The sequence below is a fragment of the Coffea arabica genome, chromosome 10e (assembly GCF_036785885.1).
Source record: "Coffea arabica cultivar ET-39 chromosome 10e, Coffea Arabica ET-39 HiFi, whole genome shotgun sequence".
Taxonomy (NCBI): domain Eukaryota; kingdom Viridiplantae; phylum Streptophyta; class Magnoliopsida; order Gentianales; family Rubiaceae; genus Coffea; species Coffea arabica.
In genome coordinates, this window is record NC_092328.1 from 42868124 (window position 1) to 42887368 (window position 19245).

The 19245-nt window shown below is 35.0% G+C and overlaps 2 protein-coding genes across 10 annotated transcripts in view; one reads left to right on the forward strand and one right to left on the reverse strand.

The window, feature by feature from the left end:
• Positions 1–10610: 10610 nt before the first annotated feature.
• On the forward strand, positions 10611–13977 carry LOC113712705 (aspartic proteinase Asp1-like). 2 transcript variants are annotated; one of them, XM_027236222.2, is made up of 9 exons: positions 10611–10996; positions 11899–12016; positions 12120–12343; positions 12542–12772; positions 12857–12995; positions 13071–13268; positions 13374–13446; positions 13525–13612; positions 13703–13977. In XM_027236222.2, exons 1-9 carry the CDS (start codon positions 10815–10817, stop codon positions 13797–13799), a joined length of 1350 nt encoding a protein of 449 aa, XP_027092023.1. In that variant the 5' UTR covers positions 10611–10814; the 3' UTR covers positions 13800–13977. The 2 variants fall into 2 exon arrangements, with proteins under 2 accessions (XP_027092023.1, XP_027092024.1); XM_027236223.2 differs by lacking the exon at positions 13525–13612 and having other exon boundaries at positions 10613–10996.
• Positions 13816–19245, reverse strand: part of LOC113711496 (kinesin-like protein KIN-7E, chloroplastic) — a 29242-nt gene continuing 23812 nt past the window's right edge. For all 8 annotated transcript variants that reach the window (XM_072067911.1, XM_072067912.1, XM_072067910.1 and 5 more), the window contains 3 exons: positions 17272–17361; positions 14697–14750; positions 13816–14131 (listed from right to left, as the gene is read on the reverse strand). In XM_072067911.1, coding sequence (XP_071924012.1) covers positions 14727–14750; positions 17272–17361 — 114 coding nt within the window. In that variant the 3' untranslated portion in view covers positions 13816–14131; positions 14697–14726. The remainder of the gene's footprint in view (positions 14132–14696; positions 14751–17271; positions 17362–19245) is intronic.

The following is a 19245-nucleotide window of genomic DNA, read 5'->3' on the forward strand; positions in this document are numbered from 1 at the left end:
AAGAGCAAGTGTGCCTTTGCTTAGTTGCAGGTAGAGTATCTTGGTTACATCATTTCAGTTGATAAGGTGAAGACTGATCCTAAGAAAATTGAGAGTATGATGAATTGGCCTCTATCAGTGAATATGAAATAGTTTAAGGGATTCCTAGGACTGATAGGGTATTATAGGAGATTTGTCAAAGGTTATGGGGGCATAGCTGGGCCACTGACTATATTGCTAAAGAAGGATAACTTTAAGTGGGGAGTAGAAGCAAAAGAGGAATTTCAAAGGTTCAAACTGGCCATGTGTAGGACAACTGTATTGGCTCTCCCTAATTTTACTCAACCATTTGTGATAGAAACTGATGCATGTGACCATGGAATAGGGGCAGTCTTAATGTAAAACAGAAGCCCATTAGCTTTCATCAGTCAAGGACTGGGACCTAAGAACCTTGGGCTATCCGTCTATGAGAAAAGTTACTGGCCTTAGTTACTGCAGTCACCAAGTAGAAGCACTACTTAGAAAGCCATCACTTCATTATTGATACTAACCATCTAAGCTTGAAGTACCTACAGGAGCAGAGAATTACAACCCCTTTGCAGTAGAAGTGGCTAACAAAGCTTATGAGATTAAGCTATGAAATTCACTACAAGAAAGAAAAGGAGAATGTGGTCGTTGATGCTTTATCTAGAAGGGATGGGGAGGACCTGGAGTGTGCTACAATGATCAGTGTAATCCCTGAATAGGTAAATGAAGTGATAGAAAGCTATGAAGGGGATAAGAGGGTACAAAACCTCATCAGGGAAACAGTGCTGAACCCTGATAATATTCCAAACTTTAGCTACTAGAATGGAGTGTTGAAGTACCATAATAGGGTGGCAGTTGGTTCAGAGGGAAGCATAAGGAAAATGTTGATCACCGCCCTCCATGATTTACAGTTGGGGGGACATTCTGGGATACAAGCAAGTTACATGAGGGCCAAGCAATTATTCTACTGGCCAGGGATGTATAAGCAAATAAAAACAGCAGTATTGGAATGTGATGTATGCAGGAAGTGCAAGGATGAACATGTTGCATATCTTGGACTGCTACAACCCCTGTCAATCCTATAATACCCCTGGAGTCATGTTACTATGGATTTCATTAAGGGACTACCTAACTCTGAAGGGAAGAATACCATTATGCTAGTAGTTGATAGATACACAAAATATGCACATTTCTTGAGCCTATCACACCCCTTTGATGCACCCAAAATTGCTAGACTGTTCATTCATTATATAACCAAACTGCATGGAATCCCCTAGAGTATGCTATCAAACAGGGATAGAATTTTTATTAGTCAATTTTGGAGTGAGCTGTTTTCACTACTGGGAGCTAAACTGGACCTCAGCACAGCTTACCACCCTTAGTCTGATGGCCAGATTGAAAGAGTGAACCAGGTCTTGGAGATGTACCTTAGATGTTTCCAACACTTAGAACCAAGGAAGTGGAATCACTGGCTGTCTCTAGCTGAATGGTGGTATAATACCACCTACCACACAACAATATAGATGACCCCTTTTGAAACATTATATGGCAGGCCACCACTACAGCTAGCTTTGGGGCCTTACACTCAAGCTAGAGTGGCTGCAGTTGAAGGCTACGTGAGGGATAGGCAAACGATTGACACTACACTAAAGCAGAACTTGAAACAAGCTGCGGAGAGGATGAAGAGATGTGCTAATGAGAAGAGAACTGAGAGAGAATTCGAAGTGGGAGATTGGGTGTACTTGAGGTTACAACCTTACATACAAAGTTCAGTAGCCATAAGGAGCAACACCAAGCTATCAACTAAATATTATGGGCCCTATATGGTAGAGGAAAGGATTGGCAAAGTCGCATACAAGTTGGATTTGCCAGCAAGTTCTAAGATCCATCCAGTCTTCCATGTTTCATTACTGAAGAGGAAGATAGGGAACCAGATTACTCCAGTTCTGCAGCTGCCAGATGTTGATGCAAAAGGGCACTTGAGACTAGAACCAGTAGCAGTGTTGGATAGGAGAATAGTTAAGAAAAGAAATGCTGCCGCAGTACAGTGGTTGGTGCATTGGTGGGGAACTAATCCAGCTGAAGCAACCTGGGAGGATGCTGAGGAAATTGAGAGGCAATTTCCTCAGTTCCAATATTGAGGGCAAGATTTTTCTAAAGAGGAAAGCTATGTGATGGAGTGGAGGGACTGATACTCAGCTTTAGTTTACAGGAGCATGAAGAAATGAGAAAGCGTGAAACAGAAACAAAGGTGTGGAGAGTGAAACAATGAGAAGCTAAAAAAAGGCGTGATTTCAGGAGCACGCCTTTACTAGAAATCTACAAATTTTGCAGGAGTTGAGGACCACTGCAGTTGAAGATTCTGGGAGGGACACGTGTCTTAAGCTCGTTGGTCACATTGGAAGTTAGTTAGCTTAGGAAATGATATAAGCCTGGGGAACTTTTGTAATGATTCATCTTTTGTTATTTTTCCAGATTTGGTTGTAAGAATATTTGGCATTGCCAATCTCATTTCTCCTTCCCATGTTTTCCTTCATCTCTTTCCCCTTCTCCTCTGAATCCATAATTTCTATTCTTGTAAGTTGTTATTGAAGTTCACTAATGAAAAGCTAAGTTCATCTTTTGAATTCTCAAACTCTCTGTTCCATTAAATTTTGTTGTAGTTAAATTCATATTGGTTGTTGTGATATTTCTGCCATTGCTGTAATCTGGTTCTGTACCATCACATGATAATGGAAAAGCTAATGGGGATGTTAATTTGTCTGAGCAATACATGTATAAAATTGAAAAGAGGCATACAAGAAGTGCCGGTCGAGGAATTAAAGATGAACACACTGCAAGAATTGGTAATGTCGGGGGTAATGAGTCCATCTAGAATGTTCTCTTTGGTTGTTTGTACAAAAAGGTCCTTTCAGATGATGGAAAAGACAAACTAGGAGCAAATTTACCTGGAAAGCCTATTAGTGAAAATGCAACCATTAATGTTCTGTCCGCAGATTTAATAGGAGGGGAAGGTCGGAGTGTTGGTTTTGAAGCTGAAAAAGAACAGACTCCTGCGAAAAGGAAGAAAATCCAAGTTGAAGAAGAGCATAGGATGTTTCAGGGATGGACAGCAGAGTAAGAATTGGAGCCGGGTAGAGCTTATTTTGCAGCAAAGCCAACACCCCATTTCTGGAAGAAAGTTGCCAAAATGGCAATATGCTGCCAGTTGATTACTTTGACAAAGAAATTTGGTTTCTTTCAATGATATCTGTGTTACTGTATTGGGAAAAAAATGTTCTAGAATAACTTTTAGCCTATACTTTTTTCCATTCATAGCTCTCATAATTGTCAAATTAGTTGCATGCAATCGGAAATACATGTTTAAATTAATTCTTTTGGTTTCTTTTGAAAATATGCACTTATTGTCAAATATGGTCCCCGAATAAAATTTTACGGAACTACAATTATAGTTTGATGGAACTTATGATGAACTGATTTGTGCCCAAGAGGAGGTAGGACTTCGCAAAATTTCATATGTTTTTCTTTCCCCTTGCTTGAGTTCATAAACCCAATCGCTCTGTTTCTTAGAAGTGCAGGCAGGAAAATGAAATTCAAATGCAAGAACAAATAGACTGGTAACTTATAATATGCTTGACCTCCTTTAATTCTTAAATCTACTATTCTTATTTTGTTTAAGATTCAGATACCTTTTTTAAGTCTCCTTGGGGTATCAAAATTTTTTCCTGAGTTCACATACAAGTCAATGTTGGTCTGATAATCCTACTCATTATTCACACACTAGACCATGAAGCCATTGTTTAAACTACATTTCCAACTTTGAGGTTTTATAGATAAAGATTCTCTCCAGCCTTTTCTAGCTTACATTTCTGCTGTCTTGATATGGCTTTAATTCTTGGAAGTTTGTTGCAGATGCCTGAAAAATCTGCCCAGGAATGTTTTGACAAAATCCATTCTGAGGTTTTGACCCCAGCTCAACAACAGTCACGATCCTGGGCAAAAGTGGCGAATGCCTCCCTGTCACTCTCAGCAAGTAAATTGCTAAACGCTTCAGAGTCTGACACGAAAACGTTGAGATACAGCAAGCAGAAGAGTCATCTTACACGTAGAACTGTCCAACAGCTCCTACATAAACAGTATGCTGCAGACCAACATTATGAAGCAGATCTTTTTATTGTTTTGGAGCCAACATTGGATCCATCCGCTCAAGGTATTCGGGAGAATAAACTATTTTCCACACCTGAATTGAATAGAGAAGGACTAGGGTTGGACAAAAGATGCAAACAAATTTCTTCGTCTGCCCACGGAAAGCTTCTTTCACTATCGAATGACTCACGTGGAGCTACCGTTATTAGTCCTCCTGTTCTAAAGAAGATTAAAAACAAAGCCGTGCATGAGAAATATATTGATCAACTGCATTTGAGGGAAGCCAGGAAAAAGGCAATGTCCCTAAGGGAAAGAAACTGCATGCAGGACAAAAGTGATGGCATAAAAAAGATAACCTTCAGAAGAGTGAGGTGGTAAAAGATGCAAAGAATGCTCTGGTTTTTTGTGCATGAGATCCTAACAAGCAGTTTCATCATCTACAGAGCAGCCAGGCAAACAAATTTGACGATGAATTTGAAGATGGTTCTGAAGATGAATTTGAAGATCAAAGTTGAGAATTCTCATTATTCTTCTTGATTGCAGGGAAGTGTGTCAGATTCCTCCTTTGTCTCATAGGTAAAGCCGTACGCCTAGGGGTACATGTCACAAACTTGGTGACTCTATTCTTTTTTCTAATTTTCTTGGACAATTGGAATTGACCCATTTTCTGATTTCTCATCAAAGATCCTTGTAGTCTATATCTGCATTATGACCCATACATATGTATACATGTACTCATTGTCTTGTATAAATAGTTGAGTGTTCCTATTCCTCGCTGTATTTGCTTTGTAGTTTGTGTTATTTGACTTGAAGCCCCATAAATCTAAGGTTGTAAGTTTAGACTGCTTCTTGTTGGATAATCTTTGTTTATGTTCAGTATACCATACTGGAAAGAGCTAACTTTGTTTGGACTAATCAAATACTGCCAAATAAATCCAAGGTAAAATATTTTAACCCGGCTTGAAGATTCTGCATAGAAAAACCAAATGAACAAGGAAACATAAAGTAAACACTAAAATGTAATTCTGGAATTTTGGTTCTTTTTCTTGCTTCCTTGATTTTGATGCATTCTTCATGCCAAACAGGGTCAGCAAACCAAAACCATCCCCAAGCATAAACTCATTATATTTTACTAGTTTTGTAAGCATATCGCAGCTGTCAATTTCTGTATATTGTTCCAAGGATCTTTTTTTTTTTTTTTTCTGTATATGAGATCATTGCATTGGATATATTTCCCCATGATCTTATAAATCCATTTATGTTTTATTTTTACTCCCATTTATCTATGATAAAATAGGAATTAATAATGACCATTATACATCTAATGAGTAATGGTTTAAAAATGAACCTGTAAAAAGCCTACACAATCAGAAATTAAAAAATTGCTAACACAACAGATCATCTTCCGTGGTCCTTCCCTAGGCTTCTGATAATTGTCCAGATTTATTCTGCTACAGCCACACTCTCTATAGACATCTTCCTCCATAACCTGCATATTCCTAAAACAGTGTTTGCTTAACATCTTCAGATCCAATAATTCTGCCATGCTTCACCACCTAATCAATTAATTAGAATATGAGATTAGCATGACAGGCTGAAGCAGGTCAACAGTAACTTTTACCATGCTATCAGCAAAAGATGATAATGTACTGCACCAAAAAAAAAAAAAAAAAAAAAAAAAGGAAAAGAAAAAAGGCAAAACATGATTATACTCATTAATGCACTGCTCCTAAGGATAAAAACAATAAAAAATAAAAAATTCAAAATCATATCCATCAGAATACCTAAGAAGGCATAGGCAAAATTTTCTTTTAACAGCAGAATATTTAAATCAGACGACACTGCAGAACCAGTAGAAAGAAATCTACTGAGTAAACCAAAAACTTCAAATTTTTTTGCTCAAAATTTAATTTAGTATAAAATGTGAAAAAGTAACTCCTCAAGTGAATCAAATTATTGAGAATTGGATTTACATTACATAAAGATGAATGATCTACAAGCTAGAGCCATTGAAGGCCTTTTCTTCTTCTTCTTTTTTATTGGTTTTTTTTATATTTAAGTTAAAAGTTCATTGGAGATTGTTGGCTCGTCTTCTTGACTACTTCCATCACTGCTTAAATGTTCAACCTACTCCCACTTAGATGATGTTGTTGTTTCTACTTAAAACAAAATGTTGTGCAGTATTAAAAAAGTGAAATAGACTAATATGTCACTTTAACATATATGGCCTAACCATGGATTTGTCAAATTTCGAATCTTGCTGAAAGAATAGATCCTTTTTTTTTTTTCATGCAAATCGATCCATAAAACTATACTATAGAACTTTTCCATAGGGTGCATCACCTCCTTTTTTTTTTTCAAGGAAATTGCATCATCACTTTTACTTTTCAAACATCAAGATTTGACGAAGTAAGCATCTTCATTCAACACTGATATGATGAAGTATATATATACACCAATTATCTGTTACCTTCAACGACTACTACCTAAGCCATATATAAAATCACCAAAATTTGTGGCCTTCCCCATTCCAAACCTCAAAAAGAATAGGCCCGAAAAGACCCAAAAAAAAAAAAAAAAAGGGTTTGTGATCCTTATCCTTGAAGAATAGATAAAATGAATCACATAGCACTATCTAGTGTTGTAGACAAGTGTGAATTGTAAATAGACAGTTGTAAGTTTTTTAGTCTTTTTAGCTTTTTCTAGCATTCCATGTGTGCAAATGCCTTGAATTACTTTCTCTACCGAAAAATTACTAGTCTATTATTAAGGAACCTGTTAAGCTAACAAAAAAGAATGATCATTCATATCATTTCAACCTCTCCTTTTTTTTTCTTTGTATTTATATGAACCCTAATTTGCAACTTTATAACTCTATTTTTTTTCGTTTTTGGTAATTCCTATTATATTATGTCATGTACATCAAATGTTTTTGTTATACCTTGGAAGGTTCAGTTGGAATAGTTCTTATTGCATCCACATATTTTCCATACGTATTGATTTGGTCACATCCACGTGGGGAGTGCTTATCGGAAATAGTATCCTTTTCTTTTCTTTTCTATTTTTCTTTGCAAAATAGACCAGAAATTAGCAAGCATTCAAAGTTTTTACTTCTTAGTTTTTCCACAAAACAAGATTAAATAGATTTATATACCACCTACCTAACAAATTTCATTTGCATATATTAACGCTTTTGCACTAGCACATTGAATTCTTCACCCCTACATTTTGCTTTCTACTGTTATCAAAATATAGTAAAATCAATCTATGGATATTGGATCATATGGTTGGTAAAAGAATAGAAAACACGAGAATTCAAAGACGTGTTTTTAGTCTCTTCAATTGAATAGAGTATTATTTGGAATAATTACTGTAACACTTTTTGTGATATGATGTATATGAGATAAAAAAGTGAATTGAAAATATAAAAAAGTGAATTGAAAAATGTGTTTATGATATAAGTAAAATATTATTTGAAAAATTTGATATCCAAACAAACCCATGCATCACATCATAAAAAATGTTATAATAATTATTTTAAATAATACCCAGTCCAAACACAATTTTCACCTTAAGGATGGTTCGTCAAAAGTTGCCGACTTTTAAGGGTTCTCACGGGATTAAGGTTAGTAGAAAGTTGTCCAAAAGTCTGCTGACTTTGCAAAAAAGGATGGTTTGTTGTACAATTTACACGCTCATAGTTATGTCTACCTACCAGCAAAACGTCATGATTGAGATTGGTTGTTGAATTTGAGAACTTAAATATCTGGAAAAGAAAAAGATCACTACACTAGGCAAGAGGGAAATTTGCAATTAGTTTCTAATGTTTGGCCTATATGTCAAATTGATTCTTAATATTTTAGTCAAAATAAATTTAATTTCCAAAGTTTTTGATATTAGGCATATTTAGGACAATTGATGAAAATTCAACATTGACCACTATCAAAGTCTAATTGCCGTTAGTCAACAATTTTGAGTTTGTAATTTTAGTCCCCCAATGTTTGGAATTTGAATAATTATAATCTCATAAAATTTAAATAGGATATTGAAACTTTTAATATGAAGTGAGATGCAAATTAGAACAAAATTATTAAAATGTGTAATAGGAATCCCAATTAAACTTTTTTTCTTCTTTTTTTATTTCATACTCCTTTTATTCATGCCACTAATTTCTCATATACTTCTTCTCTTTACATAGTTAGTCTCAAATTTTGTATAATATATGTAATTATTGTTTTACACTATTAAATAATTAATTTATAATAATTTCTATCATTTTTTTCACTTTTAGTGATAATTCGAAAATCTAATTAAACATCCCTTTAAGAATATAAAGAATATATACTGTAATTAGATTAAGTTGGTCCATTTTTCTATTCAATAGGCTGTCAATAAGTTTGAAATGTTGGTCAGTTATAAAATTATTTGAATTAGTCATAATTATCGAGGTACACAAATATGAAAATAAATACTTTAAAACTTTAGGTTTAGATGTTAGATTTTAATAGATAGGAAGACAACAAGAAATAAAAAGAATTTTTTTTAAAGTTCCTAAAAGCACTTCATAATGGTACAAAACTTCACTACATTTTATAATTACAACCGTTAACTATAATAATCTGAGGCTTATATCTACATGTCATGCAATAACTTTTGTAATAATAATGATGATAATAAACTTTCACATTGAAACTAGATTCTCATTTTCTTTGAGTAATTTTGTTTTATATATTACCCGTATATTGTTATCCAATTGTAACTTATTCAAGAATAAGATGCTCTTTAGGTTAAACAATGATTTTTTTTTATATATGTGTTTTCATAAAATTTTGAGGGATTTAGGAATACATTTGTTATATATTTAATTCAATTTACACTTTATTTTGTCTTAAAACCCCTAATTACGACTACTTTAAACCTGAGGGACCATATTGACTGAAACTTCAAACACTAGGGACTAAAAATATAAAAATAACACTAAATTGATTTTGACCGTTAGTTTTTTTTTAAGGCAATTTTGACTGTTAGTTATTATAATCTTCAATTAGTTGTCCTAATTTTGCCTAAAATCAGAAACTTTGGAAACTAGATTTATTTTGAGAGAAACTTTGGGAACTAGATTTATTTTGGGGACCAGTATAGCACACAATCTAAATATTGGGGGGGGGGGCAAAACTTCAATTCTTTTCTCAGCAAAATTTACAGTAAAAAGCCAAATTTGGGTAATCCTTTCTTTATCAAGCTGGAGATTCTACTTCCTAATATTATTGACTTGTCAAGAATTAGATTTGTTGTATTCATGGGCCATTACAAATACTTAACTTTGTTTTCATAGACTAGTGTTTGTTTCAAAAAGAAAGATGATTAATTACAGTTTACGCCCTTGAACTTTGGGAGTCATAACATTTAAAAATCTTGAATCTTGAAAAATATGCACTTTACCCCTGCGAAGATTGGTTAAACGTTAGAAAAGTTAACTCCATCCAACGAAATGAGTATGTTGACGTTTACAAATTTAGGCATGATAGTTATTTAACTAACACGCCTTTGGCCACTAGGTAACAGATTAAAAAAAAATCCTTTTTTTATATGTTACTATATATATATATATACACACACACACAAAATCTTTTCTCTTGATTTTCGAACCAAAAAGGTTTAAACATTGCCCCAAAAAGTAGTCTTGTTTAATACCAAATTTATCATATTTTTTGCATGCCTCACTTCTTGTTATTTATTTATTGTTTATTATTTGGTATCAAAGATCTCGAAGTTAATACGTGTAATTTTAAAAGATGTTAAGATATATCCATAATGCATTGTGAAAAAAAATTTAACAATCAAAATCTCTAATTCCATATTTAACATTTACGTTATCAAAATAACATATAGAGAATTTTCAATTTATTCTGAAACTATGTGAGATTTATTTGTAAGAACTATATGAGAATTTTGTCAAAAATATTTTGGAAGAAAGCATTGTATGTTCATCTTATAATCACTTATACATATACTTAAATGTAATTGTAAATTATTAAGCACAAAAGAAATTAAAAGTTCGGTATTTATGCTTACAAACCCCTATTCTTTGCACATAATAACGGTGAACTGTCATGAATCATGCAAATATTAGTCTGTGCAGCCTAAATTTCATAGAAGTCATACATAATATGAGTTGTTAGTCTTAGAAACTACTTGAGTTGCTATTACCTTTGGTGGCAAAGTGTATATATTCAAAATTAGAGATGGTAAAGTGTGACTACTCCAAAATTCGGGGGAGTCGTAATTTAATTAACCCCAAGAAATATATAGATCGAAACCTTTTGGAATTTTCCTACTATCAAAGGAACCTTCCAACAAAATTTTGTAGTAGCAGTGGTACTAGTCAACATCAAGATTACGAAGACGCGGAGCGTGTAAAATCTTATGTTTCTAGTATAAAATTATTGCTTTCTTGCAGACCAAAACGAGTCAAAGCAATTGCAGTAGTATTAGACTTCATAAATAAACCCCTCCCCAGTCCCCAGTCCCCAGCAAACTCCAAGAAACTGCCCCTGAAAAGCACTTTTCCCTTTTCATCTTTTCATCAGGTTAAATCCCTTTTCTAGCATTCTTCCACCTGAATCAGAATCATTGGAAAAGAACCCCCCAAATCAATCAACATGCATGAGGAAAAGAGTCCCAGAAAAATACCCTTTTTGCAAGGCTTTTTGTGCTTATTGGTGGTCTTGTTGGCATCTTTTCCTAGCTGTTCCTTTGCCGCCAGTCGCTCTTCTGCCACCAAAAAGAAGGCTTCTGCTTCCTCTGTGATTTTCCCTGTTAGTGGAAATGTTTATCCCAAGGGGTATGCCACAATTCTTTTGTGTTCTTTGTTTTTTTTATTGTTTTTTAAAAACGAAATATTCATGTAATTTCATTAGTTATGATCAATCTTGACGCTCTTGCACCTTGTTGTTTATTACCGGAGAGTTTTTTATCCTATTGTTGTTCTTTTAAATTCTGTAATTTTAAATTAAACGATATATGCCGGTAATCTCGATAGTTATCATTCTTACATTCTTGTAGTTTCTGTATTTATGGATGGATGTTTTGGTAGAAGTTTTTTGTTCTTTCTTTTTTTATGATGAGATGAATGAGAGTTTGTGTTTGGGTTTCATCATGCAGTTGAAAGTTGAAACTGTTGGGAAGAATCCTGATTTTTTTTTTTAAACTTTGACTTTGATCTAGTTTGAATTTCATATGCAACTCCTATTAAGTCCATTTGTACTATTTCACACAGTTGTCTTTTAAATTAATTCAACCTGTATTTCCCAGTTAACTTTTTCTTCTAATAGGTAAATCATCAATTCCAGAATGCGTTACAGAGCTTTTCTTAATACAGTACGATTTCCTTGATCATATTGAGCTTCTCTTTTTTTTCACTTTTTTCTTTCTGTGGAAAATTTTGAATAAGTTTCCCCTTATCCTTACATAAGCAGGTCAATTTAGATTTGGAATTTAATCTCTGTATGTGTGTGCGAGCGCTTGCATTCATGCGTCATGAGCTTTCGCGTGCTTTCAGGATCATGATTTCATAGATGAGGGAATGAAGAGCTTAGGAAATTTTGGCGCATCATGGTCTTGTTAGTTAAATAATGAATTAACAATGCCAGCATTAGTAGAATTTAGAATTGTCTGGTGATGGAATATTGTGTCTGTTTAATTGGCAATGCTTTCAATAAGCTGTTCATATTGTGTGATGTGCAGCTATTATCAGGTGACAGTGAACATAGGCCAGCCTCCTAAACCTTATTTTCTAGATATAGACACTGGAAGTGACCTTACCTGGCTCCAGTGTGATGCACCTTGTACCAAATGCACACCAGTAATTCTTTGTTGCCTCTGAACTTCTCATTGAAAATTTTTTGTACTTTTCAAACTTTGGGGCTTTTGCTGAACATAGATGCATTATCTCTCTATTTTTGCAGGCACCTCACAGTCCTTACAAACCCAACAAAAACCTTGTCACATGTAAAGATCCCTTATGTGTATCCCTTCACGGGCCTACAAGCCATCAATGTGAACCCTTAGACCAGTGTGACTATCAGGTTGAGTATGCTGATAGGGGTTCATCTCTCGGCGTGCTTGTCCAAGATTTGTTCCCCCTGAGATTCACTAATGGCAGCATTTCAGCACCTCGTCTGGCATTTGGGTAGGTAACTTACAAGATTATTTTACCTCGATGACTATTTCATTTCTTCATGTGACCTTAGATTCTAATATGCCCTTGTTATCACATTGAATTGGTTTTTCCTCTTGGGTGTAGTTCAAGATGTTTTTGTTCATGGGAAGTAAGACTAACTTTTTCCTTGTACATCGCATCTTGTCATCTTTTATTGTCTATTTGCAGCTGTGGTTACGATCAAGAAATTCCAGGTCCAAATCCACCTTATACAGACGGAGTACTTGGCCTCGGCACTGGGAAGTCTAGCATTTTATCGCAATTGAATGGCCTGGGACTGACACGGAATGTAATTGGACACTGCCTCAGTGTTCAAGGTGGGGGATTTCTTTTCTTTGGTGATGATCTTGTTCCTTCTTCAGGAATTGTATGGACATCATTATCAAGCAACTCTCTCGAGTAAGATCTTGATAACTTATAGTGCTATTGTAGTATTCTTTTCATGCTTAACTTTTACCCTTACATAGCCTGTTATCTCTTCAGGAAACACTACTCCGTGGGACCAGCAGACCTCTTTTTTGGCGGCCAGGCTTCAGGGGTTAAAGGCCAATCTATAGTTTTCGATAGTGGGAGTACTTATAATTACTTTAATTCCCAAGCTTACAATGCTGTAGTTTCTTTGGTGAGATGGACACTCAAATTTTGCATGCTTTATTACGTATAATGCTGAAGCTTAATTTGAAGTACTGCTTTTCAGTTAAAAAAAGATATTAATGGGAGGAAACAGTTACAAGATGCTGTGGATGACAAGAGCCTTCCAATTTGCTGGAAAGCTCCAAAGCCTTTCAAATCAATTTTAGATGTCAAGAGCTATTTCAAACCATTAGCATTAGTGTTTACAAGTGCTAAAAATGTTCAATTTCAACTGCAACCTGAAGCGTATCTCATTGTCACGGTAAGCAGCCCTTCAGTATTCATTATATCTGCAGACAAGTACAGGCTTAGGAAATATTGTCTAATTCATTATAACAGAAAGATGATTTTGTCTAATTCTTTTCAGAAACAAGGCAACGCATGCTTAGGTATCTTGAATGGTACTGAAGTTGGAATTGGAAAATTTAATGTGATTGGAGGTAAGCAAGTATGAAAAAGCAAATCATATCTTGTGGAAACCTCTTTAACTTTCTAACTTCAAATTTTCTATATCATAGACATTTCTCTGCAAGACAAGTTGGTGATTTACGACAATGAAAAGCAGCAGATTGGATGGGCTTCGGCGAATTGCAACAGGCTTCCCAAGTCCTGACCATGACATTGTCATTTTTACCTTTGACATTATCGGGGTGGAGGGGGCATTCTCACAAGAATTTTTTTTCTTCTTTATTTCAGTGTGGATCGTGATTACAGTGAAGGTTATTATCAGCCTTACTCTGCCAACTTCAACATTTTAGAAGAGAGTTGCCCTGCTACTTTGTGGTTACATTAGGAAGCAGACTAGCAAATAGAGTTAAAAACTTACATAAAATGTAATTTCATGTTATTTGTTCACATAGAAATGACATAAAAGGATAGCTGTTTGTTGTACAATGCTTCCTTGATGTAAATTCCACATACATGCAGAGTATATATAAATATAGATTGGGTGCTACCCCTATACAAGAACATGTCAGTGACGTGTCTGAATGGCCCCATTGTATCTTGTTGCAGTTGAGTTAGATTTGTATATGCGGTATTCAAACCAAACCTTTCCTATGCTTCTTGTTTGAAGCAGAAATAAGATTAATCATCAAGGTTCGAATATAGATGTTTGTCTAGTACCTGCGATGGGCACAAGCAATCATAGCATCAGTTTGAATAGGGCACCGTCTAGGCAAACTTGAATACAAACTACCACAATGAGTAATTAAGAGCACGAATTAAACCTTGATGGGGGGAGGAGCAGTGAAATCTTAGCAGGGTTCAGGTCTTTAGGCCTTGGAAAATACTTCCACCTCCAATTATGGATTAGGTATGTTGTCGTGGAAGATTTCAGATGGATTAGGATGGGGTGGGGGTTTTTGCTGACACTTTATTAACCTTTGCAGAATGAGGATACACTTTTAGGTAATAATCATGAATGAGGTGATAACAATGGTCTCTGACTGCTTTTTGTACTAAACAGATAAAACGCAAGGGTTCAACATTATCCCACCTTGAGCCACAATGACATATCATTTCATGTTTCATCAGCTGTATTGGTCCAAGACTATCTTAGACAGGTTACTGGGAGAATAAATCATCTTAGTCCCAAAAGGGAAACCACAACTGGAAGTTGATGTTACAGGTAATGCCAAATTGCAGGAGTGTGAGAGATGGGGTTGGAGGGAGGAAGATATAGACTTACCCGAACTGAAGAAAACTCATCTGTAAAAGGCTACGATGAAATGTGATTTATACACTGCAATTTCAATTAGTTTATAAGTCAGTGCAACAATAGTGTACGCTGAGGATATGGTGAATCATTTTAAAGAATGTATATAACCATAATTGCAAAAGGGAAGAAAGAAAAATGACATACAACCAATGCACTTCCTAATTTTAGAATTAACATTACCGAAAGAAAAAAGTCTGTAAAACAATTTATTGTTTTCTGCTTTACCCAGTATGATCTGTGCATACAAGATAAATGCAGCAGATAGACAAAGGCACAAAGCCAAGCAGTCCGAACTGTGACTTGAAATCCTAAGCACAAAATTTCTAGCCAATAAGATTTAAACATCGAGCATATCTTTAGTGGCATATCCAACCGTTGCAGGTACAAATGCCACAGGTAAGACCATCATTATCCAGAAATATTTGCTATGGTGCTCTAAAAGTTTACAAGAAGAAAGGGGTACCAGATAATGACTAATCAGATTAACCAGTTCAAGACACCAGGAAATCCAATTTGGATTATTGTAAGCATTCAAATCATGCAAAACAATTCATGATATTAATCGGTCTATTCCACCAATGACTTCCAAGATGTGTCCTCAACAACTTTCGAAGTACTTAATTTTCAAATTTAACCTTATATTCTCAAATAATTTGCCTTTATAGTCTTACATATAAGATGCCAAGAAATAAGTTCCTCACTAATGTTTAATTCCAAACATAAGCTGCTGAGCAATTATAGATATCTTAATCAATAACCAATAGACAGAGAAGTAATCTGAAATTTTGTGCAATCCAATGCTTGGGATATAATTTTGTTTACAGACATTTAAAGAACTAAGCATTTGATGTGACGGGCGAAAGCGAGAATTAATGTTCGAAATGATTGTTTCAGCACTTCTTACATTACATAATAGAATTGCTAATCAGAGAGTAAAAGGATGGGACTTAAATGGCCTATAGCTTCTTTCATTAGGATGAATTAGTAATTTCACTATCACTATGTTGCTCCATCCTTTTGTCCTCCGACAGTATCCAAGATAATGACTTTCAGAAACAATTGATGGAAAATCATACAAATCCCAGATTTCCATCTTCTCAGGAATGATATTACAAATAATCAAGCAATTTAGCAGATGCATCCTTGCTGGCTAGACTAAGTCTTGAATCAAAAACTACACAAAGCCAGAAACTGTTGCGTGCGAAGGAGACCTGCCTATAATTAGATGCTAACAGCATAAGCACATACTAATACTGAAAGACAAACACAAAAACACACTCGGAAAACAGAAGTGCCAGTTTTTCCGGATGGATAGACCCAGTTAAGACCTCAATGACTAGGTTTATAGGAAGGAAAGACTAGTTATGACTCAACCTTGAAATCATCAACATTTCATGGTCATCCTCAACTTCGAACTCATTATGTATTTAACAAGTCAAAATTAATGCTTAAGAATGACTCGAAACTTGGACAGTGAAAATTGTCAGATAAAAAAGAAAACCAGTTTTAATGCTTGTGAAGATGAAGCAGGCAATGCAATCTTTCTTTGACCTTAAACCCCATGCAAGACTTGAAAAAATCATGCAAGCAGGCTCAGTCTCAGCATATTATGCTCTTCAGAAGGAACCAAGCCCCAATTATATGTGCAAGGAAAGTGTTCAGCTCATGATAAGTTGGAATCTACCTAATTAGTCCAACAGTAACAAGGAGAACAAGAAGAAATTACGTGCTATTTAAAGAACCGACAATAACAAGTTCTGGAAAGGAAATAGTTTGAATCAAAACAACATTCCCTAATTCTTTTTTCATTAAACAACTCTGTAATGACTCTTTCTTTCTAGAGAGATGAGTACTTCAATAAATCTGTTCCAAAACGTGCTCAACTTACTGATTTTTGAACTTGAACTGATTATAGAATATGCTAAGTTCATTGTTCAAGTTAACAAACATATCTTAATTATGTAGTAATACACCAATCATATGCTCCTTCGAAAAGAAAACCATGCCATCATTTCTACCAGTCACTTAGCAAATGAAAACCACATAATGTAAAGAAGCCTATTCCCAGAATATCATACATCTGTTAGGTTACTTACCAAATGACAACCACAAAATGTGAGGAGCCCATTCTTAGCATACCACATATCTCTCAGGTTCTATTCTCTAAATTTGAAGGAAATACACTGATCAGGTTTTGGAGAATATTGATCGCAGTCCTATAATATGCCTAGCCATCCTATAGATTGGCAATTCTATAAGCTTGTTTATTAATTTTTGCAAGGATAAGCCCCTTTATCCAATATAGACTGATAAAAAGGTATGCAGAGTAAAACCAAAAAGTACGAACTTTGGCTGACCATAAATATTGAATAGAGGACAATAACATGAAACTGGGACAAAAATAATAAATCAAATAATTATTAGGCACAAACATGTCAAGTTAACATGTAGAAGTTATTGAATTCAAAAAATAAAGATGGTTATGAAGTTCAAAGAATGACAAATTAGGTAAACCATACAGCTAGAACACATTGACAAAAACTACCTTTGCATGGCAAATCTTCGTGATAGCTTCGACGTGAAGGCTCTGCATTTCTTCAAGGGTATTGAGATCCAAGCCACCAATATCATCACCCTGAAAAAGAATCCATGTATATCTCATCAGCCGAGATGAGAAGGTAAAAGTATACGAGTAATTTCTGTTAACCGGCCTGTTTGGAAACAATATAGTTACTGGAACTCCAAATACTCATGGCAAGGTGCCCATGAACCTAGAAATTACAATCTCAAGGGAAATACGCCAGTCTAATTATTTCTCTGATCAAATCAAAACAATGTACTAAGTAAACCCAGCTCAATAAAAAGAGGAAATTTAAATTATAAAGCATCAAATTCGAAAAGATAAGAGCCTAAAAACATGGGATATGAAAATTTTGTCCATTATCAATATCAATATATATAATCTCTTCTTCATCCAGAAATTTGATATTAATCAAAATGTTATTGTGCTTTGCTATTTCTTTAAGTCTCCTGACTTGTTTATGCCTTCTCCAGATATGCATGATCAAACTGTATGGACTCTAAGTACTTCTGGGATCTTCACTACCAAATCTGCTACGAACGGTCTCAGATCCCAGGGACCAGCTGTGTATTGGTATAAGTTGGCATGGGGCAAGAACTATGTCCCTAGATTTGCTCTGATTCTCTGGTTAGCTTGTAAAAGAAGGTTATATAGTGTAGATAGATTGATGAAATAGGGGTTTCAGGTACCAAATGTTGATTGTGTTGTGCCATGAGGAATATGAAACATTTGACGGCCCGTTTTTAGTTGTGGAGAATCTCAGGTTTTGTGGCAGACGACTCAAAGAATGTGTGCAGTGTATAGAGAACATGTATATGAAGTATGAAGAGCAAGGAATGCAGGGGTTCTTTCAGCAAACTCTTCCTCTGCTAGGAGTGTAATGAATTCGAACATTGACTCAGTCCAGCATGTGATTAAGGCTTGGGGGAAGATTCCTATTTCCAAGATTAATTTCAAGCTTTGCCTGGAATGGGGTCTCTCCTTGGACTTGCTTTGCAAAGTTTGTGTGTGCATTTTGCCTCTTTTTGTAAGTAGTGTACAGAATAGTATGTGGCCTTGTGTACATAGGGTTTTTACCCCTTGAGCGTAAGCTGTTTTGCTCATCTTCAATAAAAAATTATTCCATTTTGCTCAAAAAAAAAAGAAGTCTCCTTCTCCCAGAAAATCTGAAAACAATGATATTTTGAAAAAATTATCTTCTTCGGCTCAATCAACCGATCAAGTTCTTTTAATCAGAATGCAACATATGGTCAGAAGCAAACTGGGACCTAATTTTGAACCAATTCAGGACATGATTCTTGGGAACAACCAATTATGAGTCATTAACCAAGCATCCTATTGCATAAGCAAAAAATTTTCAACAGTTCCCACTTGATGATAATTGTTGTTCCACATAGCAATAGAAATGCACTTGGTTATCAGCTTTGTACACACGCATTGAAGAAACTAAAATGGATTGCATCCATACTTGTTCATCTTTCTTTTTCTAAACAGTTCTGGAAAGCGTGGAGTCTATAGTAGCAAATATTAAAGATATGCTGTTATGTGTGATGCTTTACAAAGATTAAAAAGCATAGAAAAGGCAAACTACAAAGACTTATAGCTATTGGAATATGCAGTTATGTGTGGTGCTTTACAAAGATTAAAAAGCATACAAAAGGCAAACTACAAAGACTTATAGCTATTGGAATATAGAAATATTAGTAAGTTTACAGAGGTATATCCGCATATATAAAAAGCACATTTGTTTAAATGTTGGTTATGTCAAGAGTAAAGCACACGCAGACATCAACCCAGCCCTCGCAGAAAAGGATTTTGGTGGCTGTACATGCTTTCAGTTAGCTAGAGCCTGATAATTGTTTAAGGGGTTTTACTATCATTAAGCATGAGTTAGCATACCGTTATCCCATTTTGCATTCTTACAAAATTAACTTGAAA